General features: G+C 29.4%; 6 protein-coding genes across 6 annotated transcripts; 4 read left to right on the top strand and 2 right to left on the bottom strand.

Moving 5' to 3' along the window:
* Window positions 1-949: 949 nt before the first annotated feature.
* Window positions 950-1,333, top strand: OCT59_025194 (uncharacterized protein; the record flags this gene model as incomplete). The annotated part of the gene is made up of 2 exons (XM_066136737.1): window positions 950-1,083; window positions 1,150-1,333. 2 exons carry the CDS (start codon window positions 950-952, stop codon window positions 1,331-1,333), a joined length of 318 nt encoding a protein of 105 aa, XP_065991923.1.
* Window positions 1,334-2,575: 1,242 nt separating this feature from the next.
* OCT59_025193 (uncharacterized protein) lies at window positions 2,576-3,975 on the bottom strand (the record flags this gene model as incomplete). The annotated part of the gene is made up of 2 exons (XM_066136727.1): window positions 2,576-2,987; window positions 3,059-3,975. 2 exons carry the CDS (start codon window positions 3,973-3,975, stop codon window positions 2,576-2,578), a joined length of 1,329 nt encoding a protein of 442 aa, XP_065991922.1.
* A 145-nt stretch (window positions 3,976-4,120) lies between these two features.
* On the top strand, window positions 4,121-5,706 carry OCT59_025192 (uncharacterized protein; the record flags this gene model as incomplete). The annotated part of the gene is made up of 11 exons (XM_066136718.1): window positions 4,121-4,153; window positions 4,637-4,648; window positions 4,721-4,754; window positions 4,829-4,861; window positions 4,934-4,960; window positions 5,055-5,112; window positions 5,183-5,213; window positions 5,288-5,321; window positions 5,401-5,429; window positions 5,512-5,529; window positions 5,617-5,706. The coding sequence occupies 11 exons, from the start codon at window positions 4,121-4,123 to the stop codon at window positions 5,704-5,706; spliced, it is 399 nt and encodes a 132-aa protein (XP_065991921.1).
* Window positions 5,707-7,462: 1,756 nt separating this feature from the next.
* Window positions 7,463-9,785, top strand: OCT59_025191 (uncharacterized protein; the record flags this gene model as incomplete). Its single annotated transcript, XM_025322927.2, has 11 exons — window positions 7,463-7,478; window positions 7,617-7,738; window positions 7,815-7,878; window positions 7,956-8,041; window positions 8,145-8,339; window positions 8,409-8,733; window positions 8,865-8,914; window positions 8,993-9,073; window positions 9,178-9,446; window positions 9,531-9,583; window positions 9,661-9,785. 11 exons carry the CDS (start codon window positions 7,463-7,465, stop codon window positions 9,783-9,785), a joined length of 1,386 nt encoding a protein of 461 aa, XP_025164978.2.
* A 2,117-nt stretch (window positions 9,786-11,902) lies between these two features.
* Window positions 11,903-12,827, top strand: OCT59_025190 (uncharacterized protein; the record flags this gene model as incomplete). The annotated part of the gene is made up of 3 exons (XM_066136704.1): window positions 11,903-12,054; window positions 12,285-12,629; window positions 12,686-12,827. 3 exons carry the CDS (start codon window positions 11,903-11,905, stop codon window positions 12,825-12,827), a joined length of 639 nt encoding a protein of 212 aa, XP_065991920.1.
* A 526-nt stretch (window positions 12,828-13,353) lies between these two features.
* On the bottom strand, window positions 13,354-15,271 carry OCT59_025189 (uncharacterized protein; the record flags this gene model as incomplete). Its single annotated transcript, XM_025329003.2, has 5 exons — window positions 13,354-13,427; window positions 13,939-14,223; window positions 14,317-14,455; window positions 14,561-14,674; window positions 14,741-15,271. 5 exons carry the CDS (start codon window positions 15,269-15,271, stop codon window positions 13,354-13,356), a joined length of 1,143 nt encoding a protein of 380 aa, XP_025164387.2.
* Between the last annotated feature and the right edge of the window lie 1,278 nt (window positions 15,272-16,549).

The following is a 16,549-nucleotide window of genomic DNA, read 5'->3' as shown; positions in this document are numbered from 1 at the left end:
TAAATGAAATCAGTGCTTTTGAACATTATAAGGTATTTATCTATTTATTGCAGTTGTTTAACTTTGTAAATTTATATAATAATGAGATTTCAAACGTTTTTAGAGTTCCAGTAGTGATGACGAAAGTCCAATTGCTATCTATAAAAACATTGTTAATTTATTTAATTTAACGTAAGTAATTGATTGTTGATTGAAGTCACCTGAATCAGACGAAGATGTAGAATTATGCGACTCTATTTTAGATAAATTATCTCTTATTAATATTGAGGAACTTAGTTGGAAGTAGAGATTGGAAAAGATTCGATTAAAATCGAAACTATCGAAAATCGATAAGAATCGATTTTAAATCGAATCTCGAATAAAAATCGAATCTACTTATTGTGGCGCAGTTTCATTAATTTGACCGTAAATTATTATTTGTTCATAATAGTTAATTTTGGCCAAATTCATAATTCCGCCCGCGAATCACGTGACAGAACACAAACTTCCTAAAAAGGAAATTTTATCTCCCAATAAAATTCAAGTTGCTATCGCACAAGGTTGTACAAATTTCCGAAAAAGGAAATTTGTTCGTCAATCACTGTAATTTTTTGTAATCACGTGATATGTGTTTAAACATACCTATTATAAATAGTATAAAAAAAAATCGGTATTTGCGAAACGATTAATCATGATTAATCGATTTTAGAATCGATTCTAATAATGGGAATCGATTCCAATCCCTAGTTGGAAGGACCCTGTAGCCAGCCTTGTGCTTGATGAGAATTCGAATCTAATAAAACCCTTAGACGAGATATCACTGCAGCAATTATCTGTATATTTTTTTAGTATTGTCTTATCATTTGCGATCTTTCACTGTACATAATGAATGAATTAATTTTATTATTGCACTACAATTAGGAGCCAAAAGGCTTTATCTTCCCGAAATTAGAGATGAAATAAATACAAAATGTATTATGCTTCAAATGAGTTCTTTCATAGTATTAATTTTTCACCAGTTCCTGTGAAATTTTTGCATGATTCAAAATGGAAGGAGGTTCCTTCTAAACAGAAACAAGTCGTTGATAATATTTTGCTAGTGCTGTAAGTGAATTTTTTTATTAATTTACTATAATTTGATTAATTTAATTTAGCGCTAATTATTTTTAGTAAAGAAGTATGGAACAACCGTACTTATTCAAATCATAAATTTACCAAAAAATTGAACGAAGGTTCATATTTCTCAGATGTAATAAATCCCTTGCTTCGTGCTTTTTTAAGTGGAATTGATCATGACAACACATATTTACCGTGTAAGTATTTATTAACAATTAACATTTATTGGCAATTATAACCATTTTTTTAATTGTATTAATAGAAACTTATGTACTTAGAAACTACTCGTATTTGTTGTGCATCACAAAAAAAAGAAAGATGATTACGTGAAACTTTGGCGTCAGTGCAATGATGGAATTACATGGGTTTATAATTCTTGTTCACCTGCAAGGAATCAATTTTGCTTGTTGGGATTACAGACTTTTGGTACAAATTTAATTAATTTAATTTATCAATTGTATAATTACTTGTGTAAGGTATTTAAATACATTTTGGCTATTGTATGTGATTTATATTTGAATGCAATCCATAGCGAATCAATTTTTTTAAAAAATATTCTATACATATTCCGGACATTTTCCGTATTAGAAGAAAATTATTAATTTTTTTTAAAAAAAAATTCCATACATATTCCGGACATTTTCCACATTAGAAAATTATTAATTTTTTTTAAAAAAAATTATATATATATTCCAAACATTTTCCGCATTAGAAAATTATTAATTTTTTTTTAAAAAAAATTCCATACATATTTCAGACATTTTCTGCATTAGAAAATTATTAATTTTTTTTTAAAAAAAAATTCTATACATATTCCGGACAATTAGTAATTTTCTGTACATATTCTGGACATTTAAAAAATTATGAACAGATGATGTGATTATTTTTTAGGACGAAAAATGGTTATTTCCTGGACACGCTCAAATATACCAGGACATTTTCCGGACATTTTGTAGATATTTTCTGGACAATTCTTTTTTATAGGGGTGTTTATTTTCAAAAAATTCATAATTTAGATTGGAATAAAGTTCATACCAATGTAAAAAGATTAGTAAAATACCATTATGTACAATTTATAGAGCAGTTGTAATTAAAGATTGAACAATTGGAGTGGTTAATTTAGAGGAAATAAAAGATTATGAGAGCATTTTAATAAAATATAAAAAATTTTTGATTATTAATATTATAATATTTACAGGAATAAATTCTTAAGTATGATTTAAGATACGTGGAAAAGTTCTTCTGAGTCAGCAATTTCAAAAAATGAGTATGATTAGTTAAAGGGTGCTCTCTCAATGTTATTTACTAGCGCAAAAACTAATACTGTAATGTTCATAATATTAACTCATAGTGGAATTATTTGTCTCACTGGTAAAAAAACACAAAAGCAATAATTTTTTAATAATTTAATCTCTTTAATTTTTACAAATTTAAGAATTACATGACACATGTATTGTTTAAGAAAACCTACAAAATCTACTTAAGAAATTTGAAAGAACTCTTTAAATTCAGGATCTTGCTCTAATTTTTGCATGTGTTCAATAATTAAGCTTGTATAAGCTTGTATTCCATCATCATATTTAGTTCCAAGTAGGATAACTATTCCATCCAAATTTCTTCCTCTTCTCAAGCTAAATCTTAATGGAGTTCCATAACCAAAATCTAAATCATATAATGAAAATTTAGACCAATTGGTCAAGACAAGATCTTTGCCACAATAGTAATTACAATTTAATTTAATTTCACTTTTATTTGGTTGTTGCTCAATCCAATCAATTGAGGATCTTATTTTTGAGTCATTTACTTTATCAATTGCTTTTCGTATTTGAAGTGCAAGATTTGGTTGAGATCCATTTATCAACTCAGAAACAAGCATTTTTAGTACCGTATTTCTAGGAAATATCAGGAATATAAATATCAAAATTTATCAGCGATTTAAGATAAGACATATCAGTTAACTTACAAGATACAATTACCAAAATAATTTGGTGGAAAGAATGGTTTGAGTCTTTTTCTTCCATCACAAGGAAATGCACAAATAACTTCTGCATCTAAAGGAATTCCACGTGCTCTAGTTACCAATCTCCAAAGGTGAGCTACAAGTGCATCATTAGCTGAAACCAAATTATGTTCACCAGAATAAACATTGCATAATTTTTTTAAATTATCTCTATTAATATGAAATAATTTTGTTATCATCGGTGGCATCGGTGGCATCGCTTGAGAAGCCTCAGTCGGAAGTTTAAACAGCTTGAATTCAGGATGCTCATGAGTTGGTGGGTTACCACTAGCCTTTAGTAAAGAACGGTCATGTACAGGAGGAATGATTGGTTCTTGACGAGCCTTACGTCCCCAATTATCTAAAAAACAAAATAATGAGATACCATCTGCAATTGTATGATGCATGACCGTTCCTAAAACAACAGATCCATCAGCTAATGTGGTATGTTGTACCATAAGTAATGGCACATCCAAAGGAAGTGATATTAATCCATGAGTTACAGGTAAATCAGGTACAAGATGATCTGGAATTGAAGAAGGCTGCCATTTTTTTTCTTCAAGTTGTTGAATTGTAATATCTGGGCTTTTGGCTATGATAAATGGAATACCTTGATCACAACATGCAATGCTTAATTTACCATCAATTTCTTTTTTTAAACGACCAGCCAATGGATAATAATCAGATAAAATATCTCCCAATGAATCACGTAGTTTACTAGGATCCATAAAATCATTTTTGTTATCAACATTCTTGTAAAAATGATGAGCAAACATGTAAACCATTGGAAGTACTAAATCATGATTAGATAGAATTATTGGTGAATGTTGTGTTGGTTGAGTTGGCCTGACATTATAAGTTTCTTTAATATTAACAGTCATTTTGAACAAAAATTTGCGGTAAAAAGAAACTATAATTTAGAATAATTTTGTGAATTTATAAAGTTTACGCAGATTTTTCCCAAGCCAAATTAGGTATCGCTATCCACTGATTTTACCCAACTTGGATTTTCCCGAAATTATTATTATGATCGGACATTTATCAATCTATAGTATAGTGGTGATCCGCTTTTCTTTTCGCAACCAACTCTTATCCTTTTTTATTTCTTTTCCCCTTACTTTTCATACCGAATTAGTTAAATTTTACTTGTGTGATATATCCCGATTTCAATCTCTATTTGCGAATAAGAGGAAGAAAAGGAGTTGCGTAAAAACGTGAAGCGGGTAATGGACGTTATTGTTGAATTATTAAAGGATAGGATAGATGTTGAGAAGGAACCAGCGATGAAAAGGCAACGGGTTCAGGGGTACAGTATTTCGAAAAACAGGAGGATTAATCGTGTATACAGTCCCCGATTGATACTGATGTGATCATTTCCATTTTAATGTTAAAAATAAGCTATCCGAATTTAAGCTTTTTTTTAACTTTCACTAAAAAAACTTTTTTTTATCTTTTTTATTCCGAAAGTTTCTGAAGTTTCCTTTACTTCGGAAACATTTTTTTTTATCTTTTTTATTAGGGAATCGGCTCCAAAGTGGATAGCCGAATTCCAAGGTAAGTTTCGAAAATAATCTTCGAAACCTTTAAAAAAAACGTTTCTAACTTTTTTTTATTTCTTTTTTGTAGGAATCGGCTCCAAAGTGGATGGCCAAATTCCAAGGTAAGTTTCGAAAATAATCTTCAAAACCTTTAAAAAAAAACGTTTCTAATGTTTTTTTTTATTTTTTTTTGTAGGAATCGCTCCGATGTGGATAGCCGAATTCCAAGGTAAGTTTCGAAACTAATTTTTGAAGCTTAAAGAAAAAACGGTTTTAACGTTTTTTTATTATGATTTTGTAGAAATCGGCCCAATAAGGAAGGAATCCGGTGAGTTTTCGAAGTTGGACTTCGAAAACTTTTAATAAAAACGTATACTAACATTTTTTATAATTGTTTTTGTCGGAAACCGGCTATAACGTAGATACCGGAAGTCTACTGAAGATAAGGAAACTGGCCCATCTTGGATACCAGAATTCCAGGTAAGTTTCCGAAGTTATTTTTTCGAAAACTTTAAAAAACGTATCTTAACTTTTTTTATGACTTTTGTAGGAAATCGGCTCCTAATATACCGAATTCCATGGTAAGTTTCGAGATTTAATTCAGAAAACTTTAAACTAACGTTTCTAACGTTTTTTTTTTATTTCACTTTTGTAGGAAATCGGCTCCGGCGTGGAATCCAGAATCCAAAGTGAGTTTCAAAAATAATTTCGAAACTTTTTTTTTAAAAAAAAAACGGTTTTAACGTTTCTTTCATTTCTTTTTTATAGGAAACTGCTTCGGCATGGATAATCAGCAGGTAAGTGTTAGGGGGTTTTTAAATTATTTTTAAGAAACGTTCTAACCATGATCACGTTAAGTTTCTTTCTTTAATTTTATAGGTTTCGGCTTCTTTAGGCGTGAGTAATCAGTAGATGAATGTTTATAGGGAAGTTTCGAAATTATCTATAAGAGACATTCTAACATTTCTTTCTTTAATTTTGTAGGTTTCGGCTTTTATGGGTGGATATGAGGTGGATCGGTGCAAAAAAAACTGCATAGGGATTTTTGGTGGATTTTGGCAGGGTTTTTTGTAGATTTTTAATAGGGTTTTTTGGAGGGTTTTGGATGAGTTTTTTGGTAGGTTTTTGGGTTTTGGTGGGTTTAATTTGCTAATTTGTATCATTTTTTACAAAATATGATTTTAATAAAAATATTAAAAATATTTCAAAATCTGTAATATCAATTTGCTAAATCGTAATGTTGATTTTGTTAAATCGGAATTAATTCAGAATGTTGATTTGTAATGATTTAGTTCCGAATTTGTATTCCGATTTGCTGCCAATCGGAACTTTTTAAATTCGGAACTTTTAACCCAAAATCGACCCAAAATCGACCTAAAATCGGACATCCGATTTCCAGCCGATTGCACCATTTTGACCGGTGAAAACTATTTTTTTATTTTATTTAATTTTTGCTATCAAAGAAATGTTTTCACAACATTCTTATTAATATGGTTTCTAAAAAAAGCAAAGTTTTTGTTAACATAACGTCATGAAATGCATTTATTATCAGCTAATTAGAATCTAACTGCAAGTTATCGATGTGAATTCGAAATCACATGCTGTGCTCTCAGATACCAGTTCCAAAACTTTCGCAAAATCTGATTCAACAAAGTGTTACGTTATAAATACATACCAGTCAGCGGAAATGTCAGGTTTTTTTGGCTGACTTGTTTTTTGCTAATTAAAACATATTATAATCAATAAATAGTTCTAATATAACATGATTTTTTTTCTAGATAATATACTATGAACCTTAATAAACTTTTATTTTTTGAACTTTTCTCTATCTATTTTAATAATTTTTTTAATAATATAATAATTGTATAAAAAATTTCCATTACGCCAACTTTTTTCATTTTTTTTAGTTTCAACCTCCAGATGCAACTTATTAATGGAGAATAAATATTATTTTAATTGCTCGAATATATGTAAAATTTTATGGAGAATCGAATTACTTAATACGACAAAGGCGGTTTCATTAATAAAATCTGGTGTTTTTAAAATTTCAGTTTTTCAAAAAGTTAACTAATAATAACTTTGTAAAAATTACATAATAAAGTATTAATTTATGGACATAAAAAGAATCTTAGATATAAATTATATATTATAGCAAAATAATATTAATTTGTCTAAATATATATATGTATTGATATTTACAAGCTTAGCAATTTTCATATATTAAATTAATTGTAAAGAGTTGCTATTAGTAAAAGTACTTCATTAATTATTTAATTTTAATAAAGGTTGAGTAAATAATATGAAAAATGGAAAATAGCGGTAGTTTAATTCATAAATTCATCGATTATCCGTTAAACGCGAAAAATAATAGTACTGTAGTACAGTACATAGCGCAATTAGCGCATGCACTGCGCATGCCATGTGACACTACCGAATAATCAAAAATGATACATTTTTTTCAATAATCAAAAACGATACATTTTTTTCAACAATAGTTTGTACAACCCACTTCTTTAATCAAAAAGCATCACCTCCTTAATAAAAAACGATATATTTGCGAAATTAACAGCCATCGGAAATGTCGCATCACTTGTCGATCATTAATTAAAATAATTTTCACCCCTTAGCTAAAAAGAGAAATTTCTAATACAATGCTTATACAAATTAAGGGAACTAATATAGTTCGTCATGTGTATTTTAAATTTTCTATGGGGTGCCGTAGGCATAATCAAGTGCATGATAATTTTGCATTCAGGTTAGATAAAACCTTCCGAATTTTATAATTCGTAAATCTCGAAAGACCAAAATACCTTACTAAATTGGGCCTATAATGTTTCATGTAACAAGTAATTATATAAATATACTGTCTGTACAGTACCTACAGCATGTACTTTTAAACAAAAAAATGTTTATATCAATATTTTTCGTTATTATCTTGATTGTTGTTATTAATTTCATTCGTAAAATTAATAAAAAACCTGAAGGACTTGAGAGTATTCCAAATGTTTCTACATTAGAAATATTGTGGGCCAATTTACAACAAAAAAACTATGATGAAATTGAGGATTTAATTCAAAGACGTTCAGGAGACCATGGAATTTATTTTGTAAATATCAATGTCACCCATTTTTATCTTAATTTCTCTTATTTATTAAAAAATATATATTTATTTACTTTTATAGAGTTACTTCGGCTCAGTAAGTATCGCAAGCCCTGAATATGCTAAAATTTTATTGACTGAATCAGGTAATTTGTTTTTTTAATGTGCGGTACAGTTAAAACATAACAAAACGTTCCCTTAAATAATTAAAATTATTTATTAGAGGATGATGCTACCAAATTCGAACCAGATCCTGGTAGTTTTTTAGATAAATTTTTCGGGTCTGGATTACCATTTGCTAATGGAGATGTATGTAATCTCGACTTCGATTTTTATAAGCATTATTCGCGTTAATGCCGTTATTCCCTAAGTAGAATCGTTAATACTTAAAGTAATATTGACTATTTTATAGAAATGGAGAACTCATAGGAATTTAGCGAATTCTGCATTCAATATTGCCTTATCTCCAGAAATTGTTGGTGAAACTACGATGGACCTTTTTGCTTTCATGAAACCAAAATTAAATCGACCAATTGATGTATACGAAACTATGCAACGTGTTACAATTGAAGCATTGGGAAAATTGGGCTTTGGACATAAGTTTGGAGTAAGAGTTGGAAGATATATATATTTCTTTAGTACTAATTATTACAATCTAAAAAAGATTATATTTTAGTGTTTAGAATCCGAAGGAGTTTCTCATCTTATAAGTTCTTATAAATATGTTGTTTCAATTGTTGGATCTCCTCTCTATCGTATGGTTCCATGGGTAGATAAATTGCCTTTAAAATCTAACAAAAAATACTTGGATGCACTCAAAGAATTTGATGGATTCATTTATGATGTTATAGAAGCAAGGAGAAATGAGATTAAGAAAAATTCTTATAATGGTCGTGATTTATTAACGAGCATGTTAAAACTTACTGAACGAGAAGAAATTAATACCGATATAAAACAATTAAGGGATGAGTTGGCGAGCATTTTTGCTGCAGGACATGATAGTAAGTTTAAAATTGTGCGTTGTAGTACGTACATATTAGATTAAATTAGGACATAAATTTCTGGGGACAGAAAATTTATTTATGAATTACAAAGATCTTTATTTAAAATTTCAAAAAAATTTTTTTTTTAGGCACTTCAATAGCATTGAGTGTTTCGCTTTATTTTCTTGCAAAATATCCAGTAAGTGGTAAATTTTTGTGGTTGATTTTTCAAAATTTACATCTTTTCATTAATTTGTTTGTAATTCAAAATAAATAGGAAATGCAAGAAAAAGCACGAGCAGAAGTAATTAATATTCTTGGTAACGAACCAATTATACCAAATTCAGATCAATTAAAGGTACTATTAAGCCATTACTATAATTTATTAATTTTCACATTTTACAATTTTACTGTATTTTACTCATATATATTATGTGTACTGTATATAACTATATATATTAGGAATTGAAATATGTCAATGCAATTATTAAAGAATCTTTACGAGCTTATCCACCGGCACCAATAATAACTGCTAGAAGATTAAATAAGCCAGTTAAGCTTGGCCCCTATACTCTACCAACAAATACTATATGTATGGTAAATGCTTGGCAAATTCATCATAATCCAAAATATTGGAAAAATCCTAATCAATACGACCCTGAAAGATTTTTAAGTAGCGAGAAAAGACACGCATATTCTTGGGTTACTTTTTCTTCTGGTCCAAGAAATTGGTATATACAGCATGTACTTCTTTTTACAAATATAAAATAATTTTACCACATTTTAAAATTAAATTTTTTCTTAAAAACATATAGTGTCGGACAAAATTTATCTTTAATGGAACAAAGAATTATTCTTTCAATGATCCGTGAGTAAAATATATTTAAATTGCTTAATTTATTTATAGTTGAACCAAATAAGTAATTTATATCATTCCTTTTAAAGTGCTCAAATATAAATGGACTCTCCCTGAAAATAGCATTAATAAGGACAAATTATTATTAAACGCTCAGTTCTTACTAACCCCCCGCGATCTAAAACTTGTATTTACCGAAAGAATTAACAAATAAGATATTGGAATTATTTTGAAAATTAAAAATATTAGGAATGATTTATAAATACATTATACAGTATATATGATGATAATTAATGCCCTATGAAAAAATTCTGTGTGATTTCTGTTGAAAAATCATCCAATTAAATTTACTACGATTTTAATACGATTTTCACTATAATTTCACTATGATCTCTGCACATTTGATCATAAAATAAAATGTGCTAAAAATTGCAATAAAATCACATCATTGTATGGTAATTCATAAATTTTTAAAGTGAAATTATAAAATTTTTATTAGTTTAAAATATAAAAATATACAAAATACTTCATAAGTTACATATTCAGTTTATTAGTAATGAAAGAAAGTAAATTAGTAATGATACCCAGTAAAAATGTATTTGCATAAATTTGTACCAAATTTGTGCATCATATAAAGGATGAGCCCGTTTGGAACAAAATTTGATTGGATTGCTTAATAATTTTTTGAGATCGATTTTTCTTAAATATGAAAATTTCCCTTTTAATCAAAATATATTCATTTCTAGGTGTAATTTAGCAAAATAATCAACTTTATTAGGTTATGAAGATATATAAAGCTCATGTTAGACCATATAAAAATTTTCGATTTTAACTAAATTTGGCCAACATTATAAATTCGGCCAGAATCAAGATAATTTTGGCCCACCCATTCAAAATCCCATATCCGATCCCATCCCATCCCATTCCAAATCCCAAATCCCATACCCATTCCAATCCCAAACCAGTCCCAATCCCATCCCATCCCAAATCCCAAATCCCATTCCAAATCTCATTTAAAATATTTATAGATTGTGTAATTTTTTTAATATAAAACTTTATTTAAATAATGTAATTCTAATGTTTTAGCTATTTTCTTTTGAATTGTTAAAAAATTTTTGCTAAATAATGGTTTAATTTTCTCCTACCGGCCAAAATTAAATAATTGGAATAACAATTTCCTTTTTGGAATCATGTGTAATAAAAAAATAAATTTTCCTTTTTGGAAATTTGTGTAACGTCACGTTAGTGTTACAATCCGGATGAATCCTACTTGCCACCCATATTAATATGGGATATGGATGTTGAAAAAAACTCTCTCCCCTTTCCGTTTTTTTTACTATAAATCTGCAGTAGACACTTATTTTCACACACTGTTTTAAAGAGGAACTAAGGACCACGGGGTGGCCTTAACGGAAAGTCCTCCTCTTATAACCCTCAGTTATTTAGTCCTTGAGAGAGATGCAGGTCGAAATACAACCTGCTTTCCTTAAGGCTGAACCACGCAGTTCAGCTAACGTTTTTTCTCTTTCGACACCTCAAAAAAAATTAAAAAATTCTTTTCTCATTTCTTTCAAAAAATTTCACGTGACCCGTCCTAATCGAGCAGGCAGTAACAAGATTTATGAGATCAACCGGTTAAAAAGTTTCTTTTTTGAGCTTGCAGATCAACTGCAAAGCACTAATGATATTCACCTCAAGATTTACACAAATGATTACCACATAAAATCAACCCCAATTAGCTATAACTCCACGAGCCTCTTACCCAACATCAAATTCCAAGTGAGCACAATGCTGACTCATTTTTTTTCTCATCAATATGTTATTCCCTGACGCATACAACAAAAATATTTTCAACTTATCCGGTCAAAATTACTGGATAGAATTGATATGATAAAATCACGTGGTAACAATACACAATGCTGAAATACCTCTACAAAAACATTTTTTAATTTTTCATACAAACGTTATCATTTTTATTTTGGGATTTATGTCCCATGTAATCATATCACCCGACAAAATCTTTCTAATTAAATTCACTCTACGTGTGCCATTCCTACACCATTTATCATGTCCAATTTAAGACGTGCTTGTATTAATCATCAGATACACTTAGAACGATACAGCTTTACTAAAACACTTAAACCTTCATTAACCATTTAGTCTTCAGAATTAGATATTCCAACCACTAACAACTTACAATCTTGGAATAATCACAAGATTAAGAAACCTCATAAATTACATCATGTGGCACTTCTCTTCAAATAATAGAACGATAAAACAATTAAAGAAGTTCGTTCCAACAGACAAGGTACCTCATACTGTGTACGTTATATGGCATATAATGCTAGACATCCAAACCGTCTCAAGGGTACTTCCATGTATCGTAAAGAACTCTTTAACTTCAACACAAACTTCAGTCACCACGCTTCAGTCAGATGTCAACAAAATGAAAGACTTCACAGACATCAACGTCAAGTCACAAAGTTGTTCGAAAACTCACTTGCGACTATAATAGAATCACAACTCGAATAAGGCAATCGCTACAGTTTGCTGTATCACAGAAACCAAATCATCAGAAAAAGAATTCAACATCTATTTAATATAAATCACGATGAGTTTCAATTTTGGGATGATTATTCTTTTCCCATCTCGTTACCACCATCTTACACCCGTACGATGTGCAACGATCTGTCTAATGACACTTTATTTACAGCCTGGTCATCTACCTTTTAAACAATGACTCACTCACAGCTTCAACCTCCCGACCTGTTGCATCATCCTCACAATCCTTTACTCCACAGCACCAGATTTTGAGGGAGACTCCTCACGTTGTTAACGTTAAAACAAGACCTCTAATCAAGGAATTACCTACCGCATTTAGACGTGAACGCTCTAATACTTTGGAAACTCTTGTTCCCATTCCCACTCCTGCAAAGATTGCTTCTCCACCTCTAATTCCCTACACCCCTAAATGGTTCTTAGCTACTGGTTCAATCTCCCAGTCTACATATGACAATTATATCGATAAATCTATAAATATACAGAATAGCGGTGCTTGGTATGGCACCGCTGTCTCTTATTTTATTAACTTCTTTCAACCAACTGATCACCCAGTCGACTCAAAACTGAAAAATGCAAGGCTTACCTTTCTGATGTTCGGGATCTACTCAATCTCCATAACTCAGTTCTTCGAACTAAAAGATTAAAGTTATCACTGGATTTTTTACCTGTTCCCGCTAATGCCCTTGAGCCTTAGCTTTTAATACCTTTTTTTTTATATATATTAGTCCGCCAACTGTTTTTTTATATAAACTCCCAGTTGGCTATACTATAGTTTTTTCTTTTTTCTTTTTCTCTCTTCATTTATTTGTATTTTTTGGAGTCATTACACACCTGTTTCAATATATATTACCCCATTTAAAACAACTTAAAATAGTGGGAACCATTCCACCTCTAACAGTATTTACAGGTGGCGGTCTTTATGGTTGAAAGAAAAATACGGGTCTTCTCTCATGTACAGATACCCTCTAATTGTTATTGATAATTGGACTGTGAAAGATAGGCGTCGATAACTTTTGCAAAGGTTAGTTTCAGAATACGCACACGGAATATAGTTAGCCTATAATTTTAGTGCTCTTTCCTACGGCCTTTTCTGGCCCAATCGATGTCAATTTATTGATAAAATAAAAAAAAATAATATGGGATATGGGACAAAAAAAGTTTTATGCCATTTATAAAAAATTGAATTAGTAAATTATGTCTGGTAAACATACTACTGGTATTTACTTAACTGGGCAAAGCAATTTTTTCAAGATATCATGTAATGCTTTTATAATATCATAAAAGGGCTTAAAATCTGTATTTTAATAAGATTGTAAAGATATTTTATATAATAAAAAATTATTCTGACAATCACGTTAAACCCCTATTTCCGATAATTACAAAGATATTATAAAATATATCCCCATAATTATGCATTTAAAACCATTTTACGATATCATTTTACAATTTTATGGATTATTATTAATATATTGTTAAAATATCAATATTTTATTATTATACTGCTAAATAATAATACATATTTTTCAAATAGTAACGATTTGTAAAATCATGTTTATCATTATTACAATCTCCATTACAATCATGCACAAAATGAACTCTTGGATTATGATCAATTAATGATATTGAAAATACCCTATTCCATTGTGTTTCTTCGAGTGCTTGTAATCTATATTTTGGACATTTTAACATTGAATTTTCTCTGATTTTTTCAAACCAGTCAAAAATTACAAATGCATGTAACTTTCTTGAACGTTCATGATGAGTAAAAATTCCTTTAATAATAGCATAAGATTCTTCAGTTTCACCTTCTTCAAATACGTCAACAATATCTCCTACATTTAATTGTACATCAACAAAACAGTCATCTTCTTTAACAACATACGAAATATTGTTATAAAATTCCACTTTTGAATTTATCATAGCACCTCTATCATTATAATACTCTGTATATGCATTAGCAAGTTCGTTAGATAAGTATCCATTAAGATGTTTTCCAATAGTAAAATTTTCTTGATTGCGTTGGTATTTATTCCACTTCAATCTTACATTAATATCCATTATTTCTGGTATACATGTTATTATATTTGCTTCTATAATCATTAATAGTATTAAAAATTATGTTAAAATGTAAGATAATTACGTACCATACAATAAAAAAATAAATATAAAAACGATATACATACTTTCAATGTCATCTTCATCATATATTTTTGGCAATAGTGATGAAATTATATACCAGCTATTCAATAAAGGTCTTAATGCAACATCATTAACGATATTTTGAATACCTTGACCAATAATATGTTCAAACTGAATATCTTGCTAAAAGATATCTTAAAGTTTGTAAAGTATTATCACGTTTAATTAAATCAAATTCAACATTTTCTTATTCGTATGTGATACAACCCCTTTATGTATTCGATGGACCATTTCTTTAACAGAAACAGATGTATTCAAAGCTGTTCCATAAGTTTTAGCATGTGCAACAATGTGCCGGTTTATATGAAGATTTGGAAGTCCACTAAATTGTTCAGGAAAAACCTATTAAATATATACTAAAATTAGTAGATATTAAATTATCTTATTATAAAATGTAGATTACACTACCTCTAATAGCATTTTGCACTCTAATTCTAACATTTTTTGTATAGTTTCATAATCTACTTTCATCAGAGTTTTTGAAAATACCATACGAGTTGTTAATGAAAATTGAACCCAGCATTTAATTATCTTATTAATCACATGACGATAAGATTGTAAATTCATTCTTTCCTTCATATTTGTTAAAACTTCACGTTTCAAAAGGTTAGTTGTAAGACATCTGTATAAAATAAAAGGAATAATCATAGTAAGGCGCAAAATATCTGACATAAAATAACATGCAAGATGTGTTATTGGATTTTTCTGTCGTGACCAACAAGATGGTACTTCAAAAAATTTCCATGTTCTTGTAAAAGTATTTTCACCAGAATTTGTCAAAAGTCTGAATGTTGCAATAAGAAGTCTATTTGCTTTACCTGCAAAGCAATGAAAAATATCCTGTGGTGTACTAATATGATGATCACGAATTAATTGATCTAGTGGATTTGGAATTAATCCAAAACCTAATGAACTTGCAAGGGCATGTTTTTGTAACATATTAGGCAAACGCTGTATATTTTCAAACTCAATATTTGTTAAATGATGATAACGTCCATGCTTAGCAATATCAAATGATATATCCGTTAAATTATCACATGAAGCTTTACAAGTTCAACACCCATGTGTTGCATTATGTCTAAGAGTACCAGCAAGATCATTCCCTTGTGGAAGATCAGCTATAGTAATTCCAAGCCCTCCTGAAACCCATACTTGTTCATTATCAATTGTCATTAAAAATCCACATTCAAGTTGCTGAATATCTTGAATAAAAGGTTTTATAGTATCCTCAAATTTTCCCTTAAAGGGGACGAATCCAACTAGAAAGTGGTTTCTTAATTTTTGATGACTTTTAAATTTCATGTTTCCAAATTGAAGATAAAGTCCTCCAAGGCTGTGATAGACGTTTCTGAAAGTACCAAAGTCATCAAAATAGAGATCACAAAAGATTTTAATCCTTCTGCAATGAAAATCTGGATGTACTTCATAAAGCTCTAAATGGTCCGGATTGGTCCGGGTTGGAGAGTAACCCAAGACCAGACCGAAAAATTAGTTCATTTCGGTCCGGTCCGGTTTATATTAAAAGGAGAATCCAGGATCAGACCGGACCGGACCAGTTATTTTGGTCTGGTCTGGTCTGGTCCTATAATAAAAAAATGTTGCGAAAATGTTTTTTAATTATAATTACTTAAAAAAAACATTTCACAACATTTTTTCGTTAAGTTAATTAAAAAAATGTTGCGAAAACGTTTTTTCTAATTAAATATAATTAGAAAAAACATTTTGCAACGTTTTTTCGTTAAGTTAATTAGAAAAATGTGGCGCAAACATTTTTTCTAATTAAATATGATAAGGCCAAGTAAATAAAATTATTCGTTTCTCATAACCGGGCGGGTCATGTAAATGTTAAAAAAAGATATTTTATTTAGTTATGTGATTTTAGTTTTGACCAATCATAATCATAAAAAAATAATTTTTTTTTCCACCCGGTGACCCGGGCAAAAATTTATTAAATCAACCAATCAACTTCTAGGAATCGGCTAAATCTTTATTAAAAAATAATTTTTTTTCTGGGCGGCTGGGTCAAATTTAGCAATTTTTTTTCATGAGAAACGAATAATTTTATTTCTTTGGCCTAAGAAAAAACGTTTCGCAACGTTTTTTCTTTAAACTAATTAGAAAACGTTTTTTCTAATTAAATATGATAAGAAAAAACGTTTCGCAACGTTTTTTCTTTAAACTAATTAGAAAAACATTACGCAAACATTTTTTCTAATT

The sequence above is a fragment of the Rhizophagus irregularis genome, chromosome 5 (assembly GCF_026210795.1).
Source record: "Rhizophagus irregularis chromosome 5, complete sequence".
Classification (NCBI taxonomy): Eukaryota; Fungi; Glomeromycota; class Glomeromycetes; order Glomerales; family Glomeraceae; genus Rhizophagus; species Rhizophagus irregularis.
Note: the sequence above shows the minus strand (reverse complement) of the source record. Positions and strands in the feature narration are given on the sequence as shown.